The following is an 18,615-nucleotide window of genomic DNA, read 5'->3' on the forward strand; positions in this document are numbered from 1 at the left end:
CCGTGCGGCCACGGGGCGGCGCTGGTGGTGCCGCGGCGCCGGGAGCGGGCGGCGGGGCCGCAGGAGGCCGAGGTGGGGAGCGGGGATTGGGCACGGCCGAGGCCGCCCTGCGGCGGTGCCGGCCGAGGCGGGCGGGGTGAGGCTGGACCCTGAACACCGGAGGCTCGGCCTGAGGCTGTGGAGCTCGGTGCCGGCCGCCGTCCTGCCACTGTGGCTGCCGTCTATCGATAGGTAGCGTGAGGCAGCGACTCTTCCCTGCGGGCTGTGAAGGAAGGGTCCAGAGGCCACCTGGATGGAAGTGCAGCCATCGCTTGCGTTCGCCGGGCAAAACATCACCTCGGTAATAACTAACTTCAAAAAAACCTTGTGAAAATAAAACCAGAGCACAGTTCTGAGTGCGGGGAACAACCATTGCAACCTAACACTGTAGGAGAAATGACCTTAAAATGTCATGTATTTGCTCCCAATCTTGCTCTATGTTGCTGGCAGCAAAGGTCAGGAACAGTTTTTAGTCCCAGGTTTCACAAAGATTCTGGATGGCCAATGTGCCAGGGATGAGTTTTGTCAAGCCATCAGAAAGACCTTTTCCAGGTAGTGAATGCCCCAAAGATCTCTCTGCACAGACCCCTTTTTGAAATGTGGCTTGTTTCATCCAGGGGTCCACATAAAACCTCAGTGGTTAAAGTGATCACTCCATTTCATAGCTCACAGTCTTTAAAATGTCACCAAATGGTCCAAAAAGAATAATTTTAAAGCATGACAGTTCAGGAGAACCATTTTTAGGCTAAATGTATATGTTCCCATTGATGTATTTTTTGGCACACAGCAATTTGAATGGGTTTGGGGAGCCTGATGTAAATTCACTCAAAAGACTTTATTAGTAGATCATTTTCCATGAAGCAGTTCTGTTGATGAGCAGCACGGCTACCACTGGTCCTCAGTTACACCAACACCTATTTACCTTGAGTGATGAGAACACCCCTAGAAAGAGGACAGGCTATTAACTTCATCAGGTTTCTCCTGCAATGCTGGGCAGAATGAGAATTAGCAAATTACAAGTGAAAGGCTCTGTAAAATAAAGAGAGAGAATCTAAAGGGACCACTAAGATTTGCTATGATACTCTATTTTAGTCAATGCTAATAAAATCAAATTAGTAATTTTAGTGTACATTAATGAATGAAAGCCCAAATGGCTTTAATGGATTTAGTAAAATCCATTATGTTGTCCAGGAACAGACTCTCCTTTGCTTAAGCACAAATGTTAATAATTATTTTTTAATTAAGCTGTCAGATTTAGATATCACAGTTTTCCTGTTGTTCATATTATTTTAGGTATTCCACAGAAATGGGTTTTCATTTATACAAAAATTTACTATTAGATGTCATGCAACAAACACCAAGAGATTCCTGACTGTTGAAGATGCTGTATTCATGAGATGCAGACTCTAGCAAAGTGAACAACGCCTTGGAAATATTCATTACAATAATTCACAATTACATTAGGCACAACTAACTCTCCCGCTGCTTATTTTAGTAATAGCTATTCACATGAATCATTCCTATGGTGTACCCAGACTACATTTCTTATGGGAGTTTCTGAGTGCACCCTGATACTTAGGAGGTTACACACACCTATGAAATTCACCATCAGCTCATCCCTCTGTTTGTGAGCAATTACCCCAACTCCCTCTGCCATAATTCCCTGAGGGTTCACACCAACTTGAGTGAAACAGGGGAAGACAAACAGTATATTCACGATATATTAACAGTGCTGCAGCTTAAGAGTCAAACTGGATTCAAATCCTGCTCTACAAAGAACCATGCAAGTATGGCATGTTTTAGCCACTTGATACCAAAAAGCCCAAAAACAAGGCAAAAGAGATATAAGCCATACATGAGATGTGAAATGGTATAAAGAAATAATACGTGAAAGCCAGTGTCACAGCTTTTTATCAATTTATTAATGTCAAGAAATCACAGCTGAAGGATAAAGATGGATAATTATTTAAAGATGGTAATGTGCTGAGCTCTTGTCTCCCTGTCAGCGTGGGATGTCACACATGCAATAGGTGCTGCCTACGCTCTTTATTGTGCTAGTGAAGTACAGCTGCGCTGCACCAGGGCGCTCGCTGCCAGTGATGGGTGTCCTCGGTTAATTCATGGCAAGCCACTAAGCACTCACTGAAATATCTCTCACATTAATTTCCCCTGACAGACAACTAATGTTTCAAGCTGTTTCTAGTAGAATTGAGCACCAGGACAGTGATCTTTGCAGGCAGACCTAAACACCAGAGCAAGAACTAGCCCTGCTGTACTTATATTACACTGCTGTTATTGAGCAGAATATCTCTGCTTCTAAAAAAAAGGAAAACAAGATACCAGCATTTCATTTTCTAGCAAGAGAAAATATACATCAGTAGTGTTACCAAGTGTTTCTGGTAGAGCTGAAGAGATTTTGCTGGGTAGTTATCACTCCCTTGCTCTGTATTTCTCTTGTCCATGTATTATTCTATGCTTTTGCAGCATTTGAACATGGAAAAACCTCACTGCTGTGGCCATGTCTGTTTTACAGCTGCCATTTGCCCACTCTCTTTGTATCTCCCCCATGTCCACTTTCCCATGTGAAGTGCCCAGGAGCTCCTCATACATGACACAACACAAAATGCCATTGAATTTTTTTTTCTTCTCTCTCAAACTTGCTCTTTCAGAAGGCACAATGGGTAAAATGGTTCTATACTCAAATGACATTACAATAAAGTGGTTTTGAAGTAATTACAGATAAGGTTTACTTCATCCAACATATCCCCTACTCGACACTCAGCTTACTTTAGGACAACATAAACTGCATTTAGCATTTCACCCTTATCTTCGTTCTCTGTCAAGTAAATTGTAAGTATTATTACACTACTGTGTCTCAGCTTCAAGATCAAATTAGCAACATAACTCCCCCTCTCAAAAAGAAAAGGAACAAAAGCCCAGGAATCAATGAGCAACCTCATACTACACTACTAGTAGGCAATTAGCAAAGAAGCAGGAGGATGAACATGGTAATACTTTCACTAGGTAAACAGGGTTCATCTGTAAAATAGGTTTATTGCTAAACATAGTTTAAAGTAGCAATAGAAACTGTGCATGCCATTTGGGCTTTCATTCATTAAGTGCATTGATCTCTGAAAACATGACTCTGACTAATGAGCTGTGTTAAGTGGCTCTTGAATACTTATTTTGTTGCTATTCGAGTGAAAGACCTGGACTCACAGAAGCTGATGAAAGAAAGAAAATCTTCAGTGCTTCTGCACTCAGATACCAGCTTTTCAACCCAACCTCTAGGACAATTCTCCATTTATTTATTTACTTAAAGATTACAAGCACAACCAAATTGTATTTAAGAGCCTGCCTGAAATAGATTTTGTCATCCAAATGGAAGAAAGATCGAGGATGCAGAGTTCCCAGCTAGGGAACTTTACTATAAAATACACTTCAGAAGTATTTTGATTACTACCAATACAAAGACTGCTCCACTTCCAGCCACTAAAGTATTTAATTCAAATAATGCATTATTTACTTGTTCTAAGAAAGCAGCACATGAAAAGACACAGAAAAAACTGCTTCAGTTTTTCTTAAAGAGCTTTCACTGATATTTGTGGTTAAATTTTACCAATTTAACTGGTTTCAGCTGGGTATTGAAAAAATAAGTAAAATTATTCTAATTAATCTCTCAAAATAGGTCACAAAATACAGCTTTCTTCCAAAAAGAGGTGCATGTACTAATTTCAAGACAGTGTCAACAATGGTTCTTGCAACAAACCATAGAATTCATTGTAGAATAGGCACCTTTTTTTCCAAGAGGCTTCAAGACACTTGGTATATTTGGCTCTATAAAATTTGTTGGGTTTGGTTTGTTTTTTAAAAAAATTCTTTTGCTGCTAGGTGGAACAGAAAAGTAATTTAAAAATAAGGTGAAACTAGCAGACACCTAGATTAGCAGCTCCATTGCTGCACAACCCAGTGTATGTTTTAATACCAAATCTTCAGAATTCAGAGACTTGTTGAGGACTTTCTGTAGTTTGATGGGAAATAAACAGCTCTTGTAAGCTAATGAGGTACCTTGGTTAACACAATTCTTGTTGACTTGCCCAGCTAAAAGGCAAGATACACTTCCCTTTACTTCAGTGTGAGTTTTCCTGCAATGGCAAAGGAATTCACCTTTGTACCAGAGTATGTGGAAGAACTATTCAGCTTATATTTTTGGCAGCAATCCTCTTCAAAAATCACTCAGCACGCATTGATTGTACTTAACAAAAAATCAAGGCACAGCTTTGTAAATCCCTGGAAATGTTCCATTCTGAATTTCTAAAGCTGCTTGCTTTGGGTATGATGAACAAATTGTCTTACAACAGCGTACAATGTACATATGGTTGGCAGGAAGGATTTTTAATCTTCTCAGTGGAAGACAGTAGTTTCATCATTTGAACTCAAATAAAAATACTAAAACTCCAATTATTACTTGATAGGTAATTTGCAATTTCAAGCCACATCTGTTTAAAATGTCATTTTACTAATTCATTTAAGAAGTGTTATCACAACACCAAAAAGAATGATGAAAAAAGTAATTCAGTGTTTTGCAAGGGAAAAAAAAAACCAAACCAAAAACAAGATATGGAAAAGAAACTGCTAAACACAAAGAAATAAATGCAACTCAGCACAACGTAGGGAATATAGCAGCACTGAATAATACATAAATACTCCACACACACTGATTCCTCCTTACTTAACGACTGTAACAAAACTATGCCAGAACAAAGACTTGCCACAACATTTTCCTCTAGAGATCAAAAATTAAGCTGCAAGAGATCTTTTACTATATTTATTTTTTCCCACATTGTTTGCCTTGCTGGGAATGACTACGTATCAGGTGTGCTTATTTTTTCACAAACTGCAGGCTGAGCATTGGTGATGGGAAGGAAGTATTCTGTCAACTTCCAACTGAGCATCCCCGTTGAGGTGCAGCTGTCCAGCTACAGACCCACTCACTTCTCCAAGTTTTTCCGAGCATTAATTATACTCCGTCGCTTCGCCTGGTTCCTGGCCCTGTTCTCTTCATACTGGAAGACAGACAAGGAAATTAATAGATCAGCTGTTATCATTAAGCAGACAAGTCCAATTTAAAAGTATAGAGAGTTTATTACTCAAGAACAGAAACAATATCTTTGACTGATGCACTAAAAATGCAGTTCTTATTAATATCTATATATTGGTTCATTTTCATTTTGAAATTAACATTTATTTGATTAAAAAACATGTCTCTAAGATTATTAAACTAAAGAGTATTAGAACGTTCCAATAAAGAAGATCCACTTAATCTTATGGAGGAACTTAGCCATTTTATGTATGACAGCTACATTTCACACATGAACTAGGAAAAAAGTTATATTGTTGCTATTCCAGAACATAGGTCAGCCTCTCGCTTTTACAAGATACTAGCTAGTCTGCCTTCTGAAACAATCTGTCATCACAGACTTGGTCTATTTTTGATCCTGGTCATTAGTTATATGCACAGATAAAGTATTATATCAAGATGAAAGGAAGAAAGACGTATTTGGGTTGAATGAGGGTAAGACATTTCAGGGGCTCATTTTATGGTTTAAAAAAGAAACACAACAGAGACAGGACTCCAGTGTAAAATGGAATCAGAGCCTTCGCAGTTTAGGTATGTACTTAAGACAACCATATTTTCAAGTATGCCCCTGCACTAGCAAAAACGTGAAGACTGAAAGCCCAACCTTCTTTCACTACAGCCAAAAAGGAAACTTTTTCATGGCTAAAAGAAATACAGAATTAAAAATCAATGCATGATCTGATAGATATATTTCATGAGAAGCAAGTTATTCTTGGCCTTAAGTTAAAGTACGCATTTGTTCAACTTTTTAATAACTAGTATCAAGAATAAAGCCCAAGTAACCCACAAATACTCAGTACACTCTATATAATATAATAAAGTACTAAGTAGATTAACTCTGGAAATGATTTGCAATTTTTCACCCATTATACTGATTGTTTTATAACTGAATAATGGCTTGAAACATTACTTAACATTAAAAGAATGCTTAACTTTTTCCCATGCCAATATTTAACTTTTTAATAATCCATCCATGTTTTTACATAGAATGAGAACAATGGATATTTAAAAGCTACATCTATACCTATTCTAAATTTATAAACAGCCTTTCAGGGGCTTCCTACTAATGGCAAATCAATTTATATTTTAAGAAGACAGACAAATATAGGCAACATCAAGAACTCCTTTTAATGTAAAGGCTTCAGTGGAACAATGAAAAATATTACATGGGAAGAAACTTATTTTCCAGATCTGTGCTACAGGGGAAATAAAAAGGTATTTGGCACAAGCAGATGAAATTAATTCCCGTAGACTGACAGTGGGAACAGAGGGGCCCAAACTGTTCTGGCTATCATGCACTTGAAGCTTCCCTTTTTAGATACAATTGTGAAATTTATGTCAAAATCAGTTAGTACAATTTAAAGTTAAAAGGTGTGTGAAAAGTTAATTTACGTGTTTTGTCATGTAGGCATGACAGCCACGAATACGAAAAACAAAATATACTCTTCTGAGAATGTGACCATTAGCCAGTAAATCTGCTTAAACTAAAGTTTTCCATTCCTTTGTATCTGTAGATGTAGTACAGTAATAAGTAGGTACTAAGCAGCAATATTTTCATTTAGAACCTAACTCAGCAACTCATCAGGTAGTTTCAGTCAGTATAACTGACTTCAGTAACAAGTGTTACTTATGCAGAAGGGACCATTATTGCTTTATATTCTGTTCTGTGCAAAATACTGCTACTAAAAAAATAAAATTCAGAAGCAGCCTGTCAAGTGCCAGTTAAAATGTGTGTTTGCCTATTTTTGTATATGCAAAACCAGACCATGCCATTTGTTAAAGCCAGATTTTACCTGACAAATTTATCAGAGACAGTTTAAATTTAGTCTCAGATGCCCACTCCAGTACATACTTACATTTATTGATTGTACTACTTAGTAAAAATCAACTCTACTTCTACACCATGGACTTTGTATTTTTATTAAGCATTTAACTGGTAGATGTGTTTCTTACCTCTTTCTTTAAGCACTTTCGCATCTCACGGTCAATATCATTGCAGTGGCCAAAAAACTTCAAAATGTTGTGCTGGTAAGTTAGGAAGAGAATAAAAAACAACAAACATTTACAATTCAAAGGTTTCTTCCTCTGAAGCTCTAAATTCCTTAGAAGTCACATTTTTTCCTTTTGTAAAAAGTGATGCTTTGTAACTTCAATAACTAGAAGCTGAACTCATGTGAGTCACCCCCACACTGCTGAAAGTTGAAGATACTCACCATGCTGTACAATCTGACTAAAACAGGATACCTAAGCTGAAGGTAGGAAGCCTAAATATTGAACATATATTTTACTGATCTAAGAATCAGTCTTAGAACATTCACTCACACTAACTTGAGTAACATATAAAGAATAAATTTTCTGAACTCCAGTCTGTGATACAGAAACATCTGTATCTACAGGCATCCTGGAGGCAGTGTCCTCTGTGCTTTAGTTTTCATTATTTCTTCATGACCTAAAGAAGCAAGAGACTTGATGTTCCATCATCCCAACCACACAAGAATGTAGTGTTGGTCCAGAAGATGCAGCTACTAGGCTTAAATGACTGAAATGTTAAAACTAGTATTAAAAATGGGGATTAAATTTCTCCAAATCTTAAGGTTAATAAGTAAGATGAATTTATAATCTTTCTGCCATAGTTCAACCGTAGGCCTTAAACATACTCAAGTGTTACTTAGTTTCTGGAAAACTGCAGGCATATCCTCATGAAGACATTCCACCCTAATTTGATATCCACCATAAACATCTGTCATCTTTGCCAGGATTTCCTGGAGCAATTTCTTATTACCAGCCATCAAATCACCCTCAGAATGCAGTCTTCCAAAATGAATATTTTTTCAGAGTGATGCTTGCTACTATGCCACAGTATGTCATAGCAGAATCTGGTAGCAGAGCCATTCATCCGATTCAGAAGACCTGAACAAGTGGAGGTTTTAGTAGGTATTTGCAGCTACACAATCCATAGGGAACCAACCAATCTTTTAAAGAGCTAATGAATCTGGGGAAGTGGGAGGAAAGGCCATGAAGAACAAAACAGATGAGAACAAAGTTGCTTCGGTATTTAGGAGGGAGACATATGCACATCTAGTTGATGAGCAGCTAGATGGATTTACACAAACAATACAGGAACACTGTTAAGAATTCAAACTGTGGACAAGATTTCATCAAATAGAACATGATTGAAAGTAGGATCTGGTTAATGAAGATTATGACGAACACTTAACTGTAGCAGTGCTATAATTAGCTTGTTTATACCTCTCTGCTGTATAAATGGCATCAGATGACACTCTGAAGCAGTTGCACATGATAAATGGTAGCTTTACTGCAAGCTGATCTTGCTTTTACAGCATTTTCATTTTACCTAATATAGATTTCATTTTGTATTCTGTTCATTAGATAAACGTGTTATCCTGCACATTACATTTCAAGGTGAATGTTTATATTTCAAACTAACTCCACTCTTATTAGTGCATACAGTGAGTGGAATATATGTTCTAGAATATATGTTTTGGAATCTGTGTTTTGAAGTTTGACATCCTCAGGACTGAGAGAAGGGCATGCAGCAAATTGACTGCCCTGGACTTCAAGAGAGCAGAGAACCTGCTCAATAAAGTTTCATGGGATAAAGCCCTAGAGGGCAAGGGGGCCTAAGACTGTTGGTTGATGTTCAAGGATCACCTGCTCCAAGCTCACGAGTGTTGCATCCTGACTAGAAGAAAATGCAGCAGAAGGGCCAGCAGGCCTCCATGGACAGATAAGGAACTGCTAAGAAAACTTAGAAGGAAAAAAGCTTATAGAAGGTGGAAGAGAGGACAGGCAGCCTGGGAAGAATAGAGGGACATTGTCCAGGAAGCTAGGACCAGGTCAGGAAAGCTAAGGCCTAGTAAGAATTCAGTCTGGCCAGGGATGTCACAGATAATAGGAAAGGCTTCTATAGGTATGCAGCAAACAAAAGACAGACTAGGGATAATGTGGGCTCTCTCCACAAGGAAAAGGGAGAACTGCCTATCCTGGATTTGGAGAAGGCTGAGGTTCTCAATGACTTCTTTGCCTCAGTCTTTACTGGCAAAGGCTCTGACCACACCGCCCAAGTCTTGGAAGACAGATGCAGGAACTGTGAGAATGAAGACCTTGGGCCCACTATAGGAGAGGATCAGGTTCGAGATCATCTTAGGAACCTGAACGTGCACAAGTCCATGGGACCTGATGAAATCCATCCTGAAGGGTCCTGAAGGAGCTGGCAAATGAAGTTGTTAAGCCACTATCCATCATATGTGAAAAATCATGGCAGCCAGGTGAAGTTACCAACTTCACTCAAACTTGAGCCAGAGGTTATGATAACAGAGATCTCTGTAGTACTGCTTCTGTTCATCAAGAACTTTCACTGCCCTTTCCAGTATAGCTGCCAGATTACTTGCCTTTCCACCCTGGGGGAAGGTTTGCTCTGTCCACTTGACATACCTACAGATGGGATATATAAATAGGAAGTCAGCTCTGAGTAAGATCCTGAAGACTAGAAAAAGGAAAATACAACCCCCATTTTCAAAAAAGGGAAAATGGAAGACTACAGACCAGGGAACTACAGACCAGTCAGTCTCACCTCTGTGCCTGGCAAGATCATGGAGCAAATTCTCCTGAAAAGCACGTTAATGCACATGAAAACCAACAAGGTGCTTGGTGACAACCAGCATGGCTTCACTGAGGGGAAATCCTGCCTGACCAATTTGGTGGCCTTCTCTGATGCGGCTACGGAACTGATGGACATGGATGGAGCAGTTGACGTCATCTCCCTGGACTTGTGCAAAGCGTTCGACACTGTCCCACATGACATCCTTGTCTCTAAATTGGAGAGACATCAATTTGATAGGTGGAGCACTCAGTGGATAAAGAACTGGCTGGATGGTTGCACTCAAAGAGTTGTGGTCAACAGTTCAATGTCTGGCTGGAGATCAGTAATGAGTGGTGTCCCTCAGGGATTGGTGTTGGGACTGGTCTTGTTCAACGTCTTTGTCAGTGACATGGACAGTGGGATTGAGTGCATCCTCAGCAAGGTTGCTGATGATACCAAGCTGTGTGGTTCTGTTGATATGCTGGAGGGAAGGAATGCCATCCAGAGGGACCTGGACACGCTTGTGAGGTGGGCTGATGCCAACCTCATGAAGCTCAACCAAGCCAAGTGCATCATCGTGCCCCATCGTCAGAGCAATCCCAGGCACAGTTACAGGTTGGGCAGAGAAGTGATTCAGAGCAGCCCAAGGAGAAGGACTTAGGAGTGTTGAGGTGAGCTCTAAGAAAGAAGTTCTTTACTGCGAGTGGTGAGGCGCTGGTACAGGTTGCCCATGTAAGTTTTGAATGCTCCATCCCTGCCAGTGTTCAACGCCAGGTTGGATGGGGCTTGGAGTTACTTAGTCTAGTGCGAAGTGTCCCTGCCTATGGCAGGGCAAGTGGAACTACATGATCCTAAGGTCCCTTCCAACCCAAACCATTCTATGATTCTATGCTTATTTAACCAGTTTCCTAAACTGTCAACTTTTTGGCTGAGATTACAAGGAAAAAAGAACAAGCTTCTCAAAAATAATTATTACGCCAATACAGTGATATGATTGCAAGACATAAGGATTTCTCTCACTAGCCATCTATAAAAATAAGTCTCTTTAAAGCACACACTTCATACAAGAGAGAATTATTAAACCAAACAAACAAATCAAAATAATGACATCAAGTAGGAATCCCATCAACTTCTCCTCAGTAGATGCAAGACTTGATATAATGTGCAGGTTCTAGATTAGAAATAAATCAAACTAACTGTTATGAAAATGCACACACAGGACACCCAATTAAAAAGTAAAGCTTTTCGTCTCTCAGGAATATTAATTTAAATTGCAGATGAGGCTTTTTAGGACATGCTGGCATTATAACAAAATAGGTTGCAGTCACTGAACTAATTACATTCACTGACTTCAGATTTCAGTGACTTCAATTTTAAGAGTATTTCAGTACATTCCCCTTGAATTTTAAACAAAAAGGTATCGCTTCCTTTCCAGTGAGTCTGAAAGAAGCCATTTTCACTCTTTCTGTTCCGAGACTGCTAGCACAAAGACCCTCTTATAGCTTAGCATAAGACTGACAAATGTAATTCCTCCTCATGTAAAGATTAACCTCAAACAAGAGTAAAAGAATACAATCCTGTGTATGACTCTGTTATTGCTGGTCCTAGTCCAACAATTTGACTTTAGAAGTCAAACCAGCAGTAGATGCCTTTGAATCGCTTGCTGCCAAGGCATTCAGATACACCACTTAGTTCTAGTGCCCTGCCAAACTCAAGGCAGACTAATAAGCTACATTATATAAAACACCTATACTTTCACATTAGCATTCCTTGTTAAGAAACAAACAACAGTCAACCATTACTTTCAAGCAGTATATGAATATTTCCAGATTCTCTAGTCAAAACATAGCAAGGCCAATTATGTATGTACCAAAAAGCAAGACAAATCTGAGTGTGTTTTTCCTTCCTGATTGGGTTTGTTTCACAATTATGAAAAATTAATGACAATATTTTAATTTTATATTGCCTGTAGAGGTTTTAGTTTCCTTATAACTGACAGTCATTTTACTTGGCAATCCTTTTAATACTAGAGTAGTTAAAAAAAAAAAGAGAAAAAAAGAAAGTCTCTGCAGTCTCTCAAATTACCTAAACAATTTTTAGGCAAATTGAAATTTTAGAACTCAGAGGAAAAGTTAACTCATACAGCTGACTCTGCTACATCTAGAGTTTTACTACAGAGCAAATTAGAAAAAAGGCTTAAATGAGTGAAATGGAGATTCCATCTTTATATTCTTGAAGCAAAAAGGAGCCTTGAGAAGCCTGAAGACAATTTGGCATTTTACTTGTGAAGATGTAAGTCAAACAGTAATTCTCATTTAGCTCTCCAAGCACTGAAGGTAAGGCATTGCTGCATGTCCAGATCCCCATTAATGTATCTGCTTATAAATAGATTGAAGCATCTGCCCAGTGGACAGCTGAAATATTGGAGCATACAAAATGAGGGCATTTCAAGTTGGTGTATGTCGTGGTTTAAACCAAATCCTCACAGTACTCTCACTCACTACCCCCTTGCTCCCCCAAGTCCCGGAGAGTTAGGAAGGATAATCCAAAGAATGTAGCCCCCACGGGTTGAGATAAGAACGGTTTAATTGCTAAGGCACAACACCAATCACTACTGCCATTACTACTACAAATAATAATGATAAAGCCAATAACAAGTGAAAAGAATACAACACCCCATCACCACCGACCCATAACTCACTCCACCCTGCCCGGCCGAGCACCGCGTGCTCCATCCTCCATTTTCCTCCAGAGCTCCACCCCTCCAGCTCTCTCCCCCAGTTGCATCCTGGGCATCACGTGCTATGGTATGGAATACCTCATTGGCTAGCCTGGGTCAGGTGTCCTGTCTTTCCTTCCTCCCAGCCTCCCCTCCTCCCTGGCAGAGCATGTGCTCAGAAAAGGCCCTGAACAAAAACACCCTCAAAACATGCTCGCTATCAAGCAACTGTTCCCAGCCCAGAAGTCAAAACACAGCACTGCACCAGCTATAAGGAGAAAAATGACTGCTACGGCTGAACCCATGACAGTGTATTATTGTTTTTTGAGAGGCACAGAGAACTAAAAGGAGCAGAAGTAATTTAATTTCTTAAGATAGACTTTTCAAGCTATAGCACAGGGAATTTTAAAGCATGTTTTATTTCCTACAGAAATCACTACCAAAATTTTACACACAGTTGTCAGTGAAAACATACTAGCTATATTTCATGGCTGTTCTGCCTAGAGGAGGTTTTTTTCTCTATGATCATATAATATTCTCACTAATTTATCTGACACTCATTTCCTCAACCCACCCACTCTTCTCTCTGCTCAAAACTCCTTACCTCCTTATGACACTTCTTGAGCAGACTGATAACTAGGTTACATTCCTCAGTGTGCAGATGAGGAGACAGGTCTGGATGCATCTTTAGTGAGGGATAATTTTAGTATCAGAAAGACAAGAATCTGAGGAAAACTTCCACCTGCCAACATTAAAATATGAAAGTATAACCAGAAAGTTTGAGTTCACCACTTAGGGTATTATCACACAACTATTTTAACAAAATATATTTTAGATCATGATGCAGCTTAATACGTATGATTTCTATTACACAGTGTAATTAAAACCAGCACATGCCTGCTCTTCTACACAGCCCAAATGTTAGCAGTTAACTGAAAGATTACATTCCTTGTGATTATGAACATAAGCATGCATTTGGGATTTTAATTTTAAGGGACTGCCTAGTATCATTAATCTTTCTTGAACTTCCTTTTCACTTTCCTGAGTTGTCTTCTTTCTAGTTTAAAAAAAAAAAAAAAAAAAAAAAAGGCTAAATGTAGGTAATTTTCTTTCTCCCTTCTGCAAAGATGGATCAGAACAGGAAGCACAATGACATTTCATTGCAGCACTCTAGGAACTGGCACCTTTTTAATTACCTATGCACTTTTTTGAGTTGTTAAAGTTATGCCCAGCTGGAATGTCCCTTCTTGCAACTTCACTGTTCCCTCTTGCCCTTTCACCATGTTCCTCTGAAAAGCATCTGGATCTGCTTTCTGCATGAAATCCCTACACCTTCACGCTGTGGAAGACAGCATTTAGGTTTCCCTTGAGTCTTCTCATTTGAACACTAAAGCAACCTACCTCCCTTAACCTTGCTGCATAGGCCAGCTCTTCGACCCTCCTGAGCCTCTTCGTTTCCCCTTTGCTGGACTCGCTTTTTAGACTGCGGGACCCAAAGGTGAACAAAGTATTTCAGATGTATCTTCAAGACCACCAAGGAGAGAGGAATAATAGTAACTTCCTGCCGGCTACACTTCTAACACAGTCCAGTGTGCCGTTAGCCTTTGTTGCCACAAGGGTGCACTGCTAAACCGTGTTCTAACTTCATGTCAACCACAACCCTTTTCTGCAGTCCTTTTTCTGCAGGGTTTTGTGGGCTTCATTCTGGAAGTACATTTTTATGTTACCTCCCACGTGAACAAAACGAAAATCCCAAGTAATTTTAATTTCAAAGATCTTCTGTTGAATCAGATGAAAGCATAATATGATAGCAGCTGATGAAAACATCATATGACAGCGGCTGAAATAAGATGACACTTTTGTTGTGGAAGATCACCAGAGAGAGAAGAAAATTCCAGTTCATACCAGAACAAATGGACTCATCCTGACAAAATTCTACTTGTATGATCCATACTGTCACTGAATTCAAAAGATTACTTTTGTTTACTTCACAATTTTTTACTATCATTCTCCCCCCTCCCCAAGAGATCACCTTTCTAGCTACAGTGCATCAGGCAAACACCACTACAACTTACACTAAGCAGCCACCACCGGTTTAACATTCCAGATTGACACTAGTAGCTAGTGTCAGATTTCCCAGTTGCAGAATCCCAATACTGAGCTGCAGTGCTGGCAGCTCTATGCTACACTGTTATTCCTAGAGTATTCAAGTAATCTATTTGGCTTGAGGAGGTATGTTCTCTAATTTACCCAGTGTTTCCTATCATGTGTTCAGCTTAACAAGAGTTACATTCCCACAAGCAAACTAAATTTAAAAAACCCAAACAGATTTAAAAGCCTCTTGACACCCATGAGAATGTATTCCACAAGGTGCTGCAAAAACATGTAGTAAATTCTTTCAATCCTCCTCCTTACTATCTGGGAGTCTAATGTTACACTACATGTACTCTTAGTACAGAAGAAGTTGGAAACAGTACAAGTTGCTTAAGCATTCTGTCCAACAAATTAGCAAATGAAGCTCTTAGAAGTATAACAGCAGGAGCACAACAGTAACAGCAAAGTGATTAAGAACCCTACTGTGTTGTTGCCACCAGCTTTTGATTGCATGCCACATGAAGTCAATAAATTAAATAAATTTATCAGTGGATTTTTCTGATAGCACCAGCATTAGCATTTCCTTGAGGGTGACCTGCTCAGGGACTGTGCATTACTTTAACATGTGTGAACCAGGATGATTATTAAATCTCTCCATCATTAAGCCTCTAACTGCTCTTCTTAACACTGTCATATGAGCTGGCTATCTCAGAACAAGAAAGCAAAACCAGCACCATAGTGAAATAGGTAGCATGCACATCAGCAGAGACCATAAAGTCAGAGGGAGCATTTCAATTAAAGATTTACTATTTCTAAACTAAGATCACTAATCACTGCCATTATTTACAGAATTACTCTCACATAAAGTGGATGAAAGCTATCAATGCTACAAATAGATAGGTGACAGTGCATTTCATCAATTAAGAGCCTTCTAACAATTCAAATTAGTTTTTCCACTGGCACATCTTGCAGGATAGATGCTACAAATCAGAGGTGCTCTCACACTAGTTCTTAGATCAGTACTCCTGAAATTAAGTTTCAAATAACATTCAATATTAAACTCTTTCAATCACCAGATATGGTACTCAGTTCATACAGGAACCAAAGCAGTAAAATAACAAAAGATCCTACAGTGGTCATGGAAGGTTTAACTGAAGCCTCTTAAGTACTTTGAAGTTCATGACTGAACAGTGTTATCAGTGCTCAATATTATATTTATGTTTAGGAGTTTCATATTAGACAGTGATCAATGAATCATCAGAAAAGGCTAAAATATTTTTGCTGGAGGGGACTGACTGACAGATGAACGAGTTTCAACAGTAACAAAAACATATATGAAAAAAGATGGCATAACCTATCGTTTCCTTAAATTCTAGTAAGATGGCAACTGCTGTCTTCATCTTAGATTAGAACACTATTAAAAAGAAATTAAGTCCATATAAATGGAATTTGGTAGCTCGTAAAGAACCTAAGCATGAAAAAGCTTGAGGTGAAAGAGGTGTGAATCCCAAAAACAAACCAACCAAACAAACCACTGGGAATAAGCTATATGTATTACTCTGATAAAATTACTAACAGAAATTCTGGATAAAGAACTCCATTAAGTTGCTTTAGTCTCACTGATCAACCTCACACTTAGTATTTCCAGGTCTGGGGGCAACAATGAAAGAAAGGTTTAAATCTAGATAACTGCTTTCCTAAGATGCTTTTTCCATATGGCATTATAGGAGACTATTTTTTTGAAAAAGAGACTATTTTTTAACAAAGTTTTGCTAATTTTCCCATTTTAAAAGCTGCGCATAAAACTCTGGGTTGTTGGTATTTTTTTCCCAAGTTTCGAATGGCGATGGTAAAAAAAAAAAAAAAAAACAAAAAAAACAACCCACCAGATGAATTCACATATTGCTTAGAAAAAAATGACTTCTTAAACCAAAATTAAAGTCTTTGTTTACTAACCCTGAAGATTAAAAAATTGCATCAGAGCATGTCTATTGTTAGTAATGAAGCTTTCCACCCAAAATCAGAGCTCCCTTTGCACAGCATTACAGAACAAACACATTTGCTTCAACCACTCAAGTAATAGCACGAGGTGGCAGCATCATCACCCAGAGACCACATCCAGCTCTCCACATTGCTATATAGACACCCTACTAACAATGCGTAACATTTACTTTCACACTTCATTTCACTGTCCAACCTGACTAACATGAGGTATTTGACGTTTTAAGCTCTTAATTACATAGTATTGTTCTGTTTGGCTTTGGAGAAAAATACTGTTGATCTAAACAGCTTTGTTTACTCAAATCATTAGTGGTTTCTGCACGATTATACAAAGTTTTATCATATAAAGGATTCAGCTCCACACCTAAATTGCTTGGTGTTACCTAAAGATATAATTCACATCACTTCAGCAGAATTATCCTTCATATACAATTTATAAACATTCTTGATGGTAACAGCTTACAATGCTCAGATCAATTCAATGAAATGAGAAGTCACAGTTGTTGAACACCATTTCAAAAACCTAGGGAACTCTAAAGTAAAGACTCTGCTTCTAGCTTTCAATAACATGAATAATGTCTCCCCAGCCAGGATATTAATGTATGCAGCTGTCCTTAAGGTTGTGATCAGGCACATCGAGAAAGACCCTCAACTTTCCACTGCTTTCAAGAAACTTATAAATTCACCTTAATAAACCAAGTGTAGCTAAATCTTTTAAAAATTTGTCATAACCCCTTGAGTATCAGTCTACAAAACTGTGCAGTAGTTTTTCAATATTACATATGACAATGGGAAACAATTTAGATACATGTATGTGTGTTATGAAAACTTGTAAATAGTAAGGATATGCAAAATGAGGCAAATTATGCCCACTTTAAAATGTTTTCTATTATGTAGATTGCATTTACTTTCCCTAAACCTACAGGATTTTAAAAAAACCAACTTTAATAAGACTCATAACAATTTTAATTTTTTACATGACCACTTTCTGCCAACAATTCAAGATCCCTTACAGGAGCTGAATGAGTGCTTACCTTCTATTTGTAACTCATAAAACTACATCATACCTGATTTTATACTTTGCAAAGCAAGTCAAGGTGGTGTTATCCTAATGACTAAAGCAAGTCGAAGGCCAAATTGAGTATCAAGCAAGTTCTATTTCTGGCTAAAATAAATGATCAAGGGAAGTGCAGTAATGCATCTTTGCCTCCTGGCAGCTATTTAAGGTTGTATTCATACAACAACCATCTGTGGAGAGGACCAAAAGGATCACGTTCTCCCTTTGGAAAAGTCAGTGTCTCCCTCCTTGAGCAGCCCCTGGAGCAAGGCATACTGCACTTGGCAGAAGTCAGTATACTGCTTGCGTAACACAGCTCTGCTATCAGGTGAGAGGAGCTGCTGCACCTACACTGTTCTCAACAGTTTTGGCAGAAGGAGAGGCCCGCTTTAGAGTCCTCACTGTCTTCAGTCTGTAGTTTCTCACTGCTCCCACAAATCCTCAAACTGGTTATAGGATATGCACACACAGAGGGAAAAGCAAGCTGCAAGACAGCCTCATGTTCCCACTCAGAAAAGCCCTCTGGCAAGCCCTGCTCGATCCCTGAAGGAGGAAGCCGACCCCAGGCTGAAGCAGGACACGTCACGGTTCCCCACAGCCAGGTACGTGAAGGGAGGGAAGAAGGTGAGCGGAGAAGGAGCTTCCCCACATATTCCTCTTCTCCTTTAGGCCTCGAAAGGAACAACAGTGCCCGCTCGGGTCCGGCCAAAGCCTCCCTCTCAGCCACCCTCGCACTTACTCCAGTCCTCAGAGGACGAGCGCACCCACGCACCGCCAAAGACGCACCCCCAGCCCAGCGCTAGGCCGACAGACCCAACCGGAAACCAGCTCACCACACAGGGCAGACGGGAGAACAGCCCTCACAGCGCCTGCGCGGGGCGGGGCGGAAGATGAGCTGCCTTGTCATTGGCCCGCTCCGTCACCATGCGCAGTCCGATTGGGAGCTTCGAAAAGTGGGCGGT

The 18,615-nt window shown here is 39.4% G+C and overlaps 1 protein-coding gene across 2 annotated transcripts; it reads right to left on the reverse strand.

The window, feature by feature from the left end:
• Positions 1 to 1,942: 1,942 nt before the first annotated feature.
• On the reverse strand, positions 1,943 to 18,511 carry CMC2 (C-X9-C motif containing 2). 2 transcript variants are annotated; one of them, XM_031052001.2, is made up of 4 exons: positions 18,487 to 18,511; positions 13,106 to 13,243; positions 7,133 to 7,204; positions 1,943 to 5,105 (listed from the first exon to the last, which is right to left on the reverse strand). In XM_031052001.2, exons 2-4 carry the CDS (start codon positions 13,184 to 13,186, stop codon positions 5,031 to 5,033), a joined length of 228 nt encoding a protein of 75 aa, XP_030907861.1. In that variant the 5' UTR covers positions 13,187 to 13,243; positions 18,487 to 18,511; the 3' UTR covers positions 1,943 to 5,030. The 2 variants fall into 2 exon arrangements, with proteins under 2 accessions (XP_030907861.1, XP_005152214.1); XM_005152157.3 differs by having other exon boundaries at positions 18,393 to 18,487.
• Between the last annotated feature and the right edge of the window lie 104 nt (positions 18,512 to 18,615).

Source organism: Melopsittacus undulatus, chromosome Z (genome assembly GCF_012275295.1).
Source record: "Melopsittacus undulatus isolate bMelUnd1 chromosome Z, bMelUnd1.mat.Z, whole genome shotgun sequence".
NCBI lineage: Eukaryota > Metazoa > Chordata > Aves > Psittaciformes > Psittaculidae > Melopsittacus > Melopsittacus undulatus.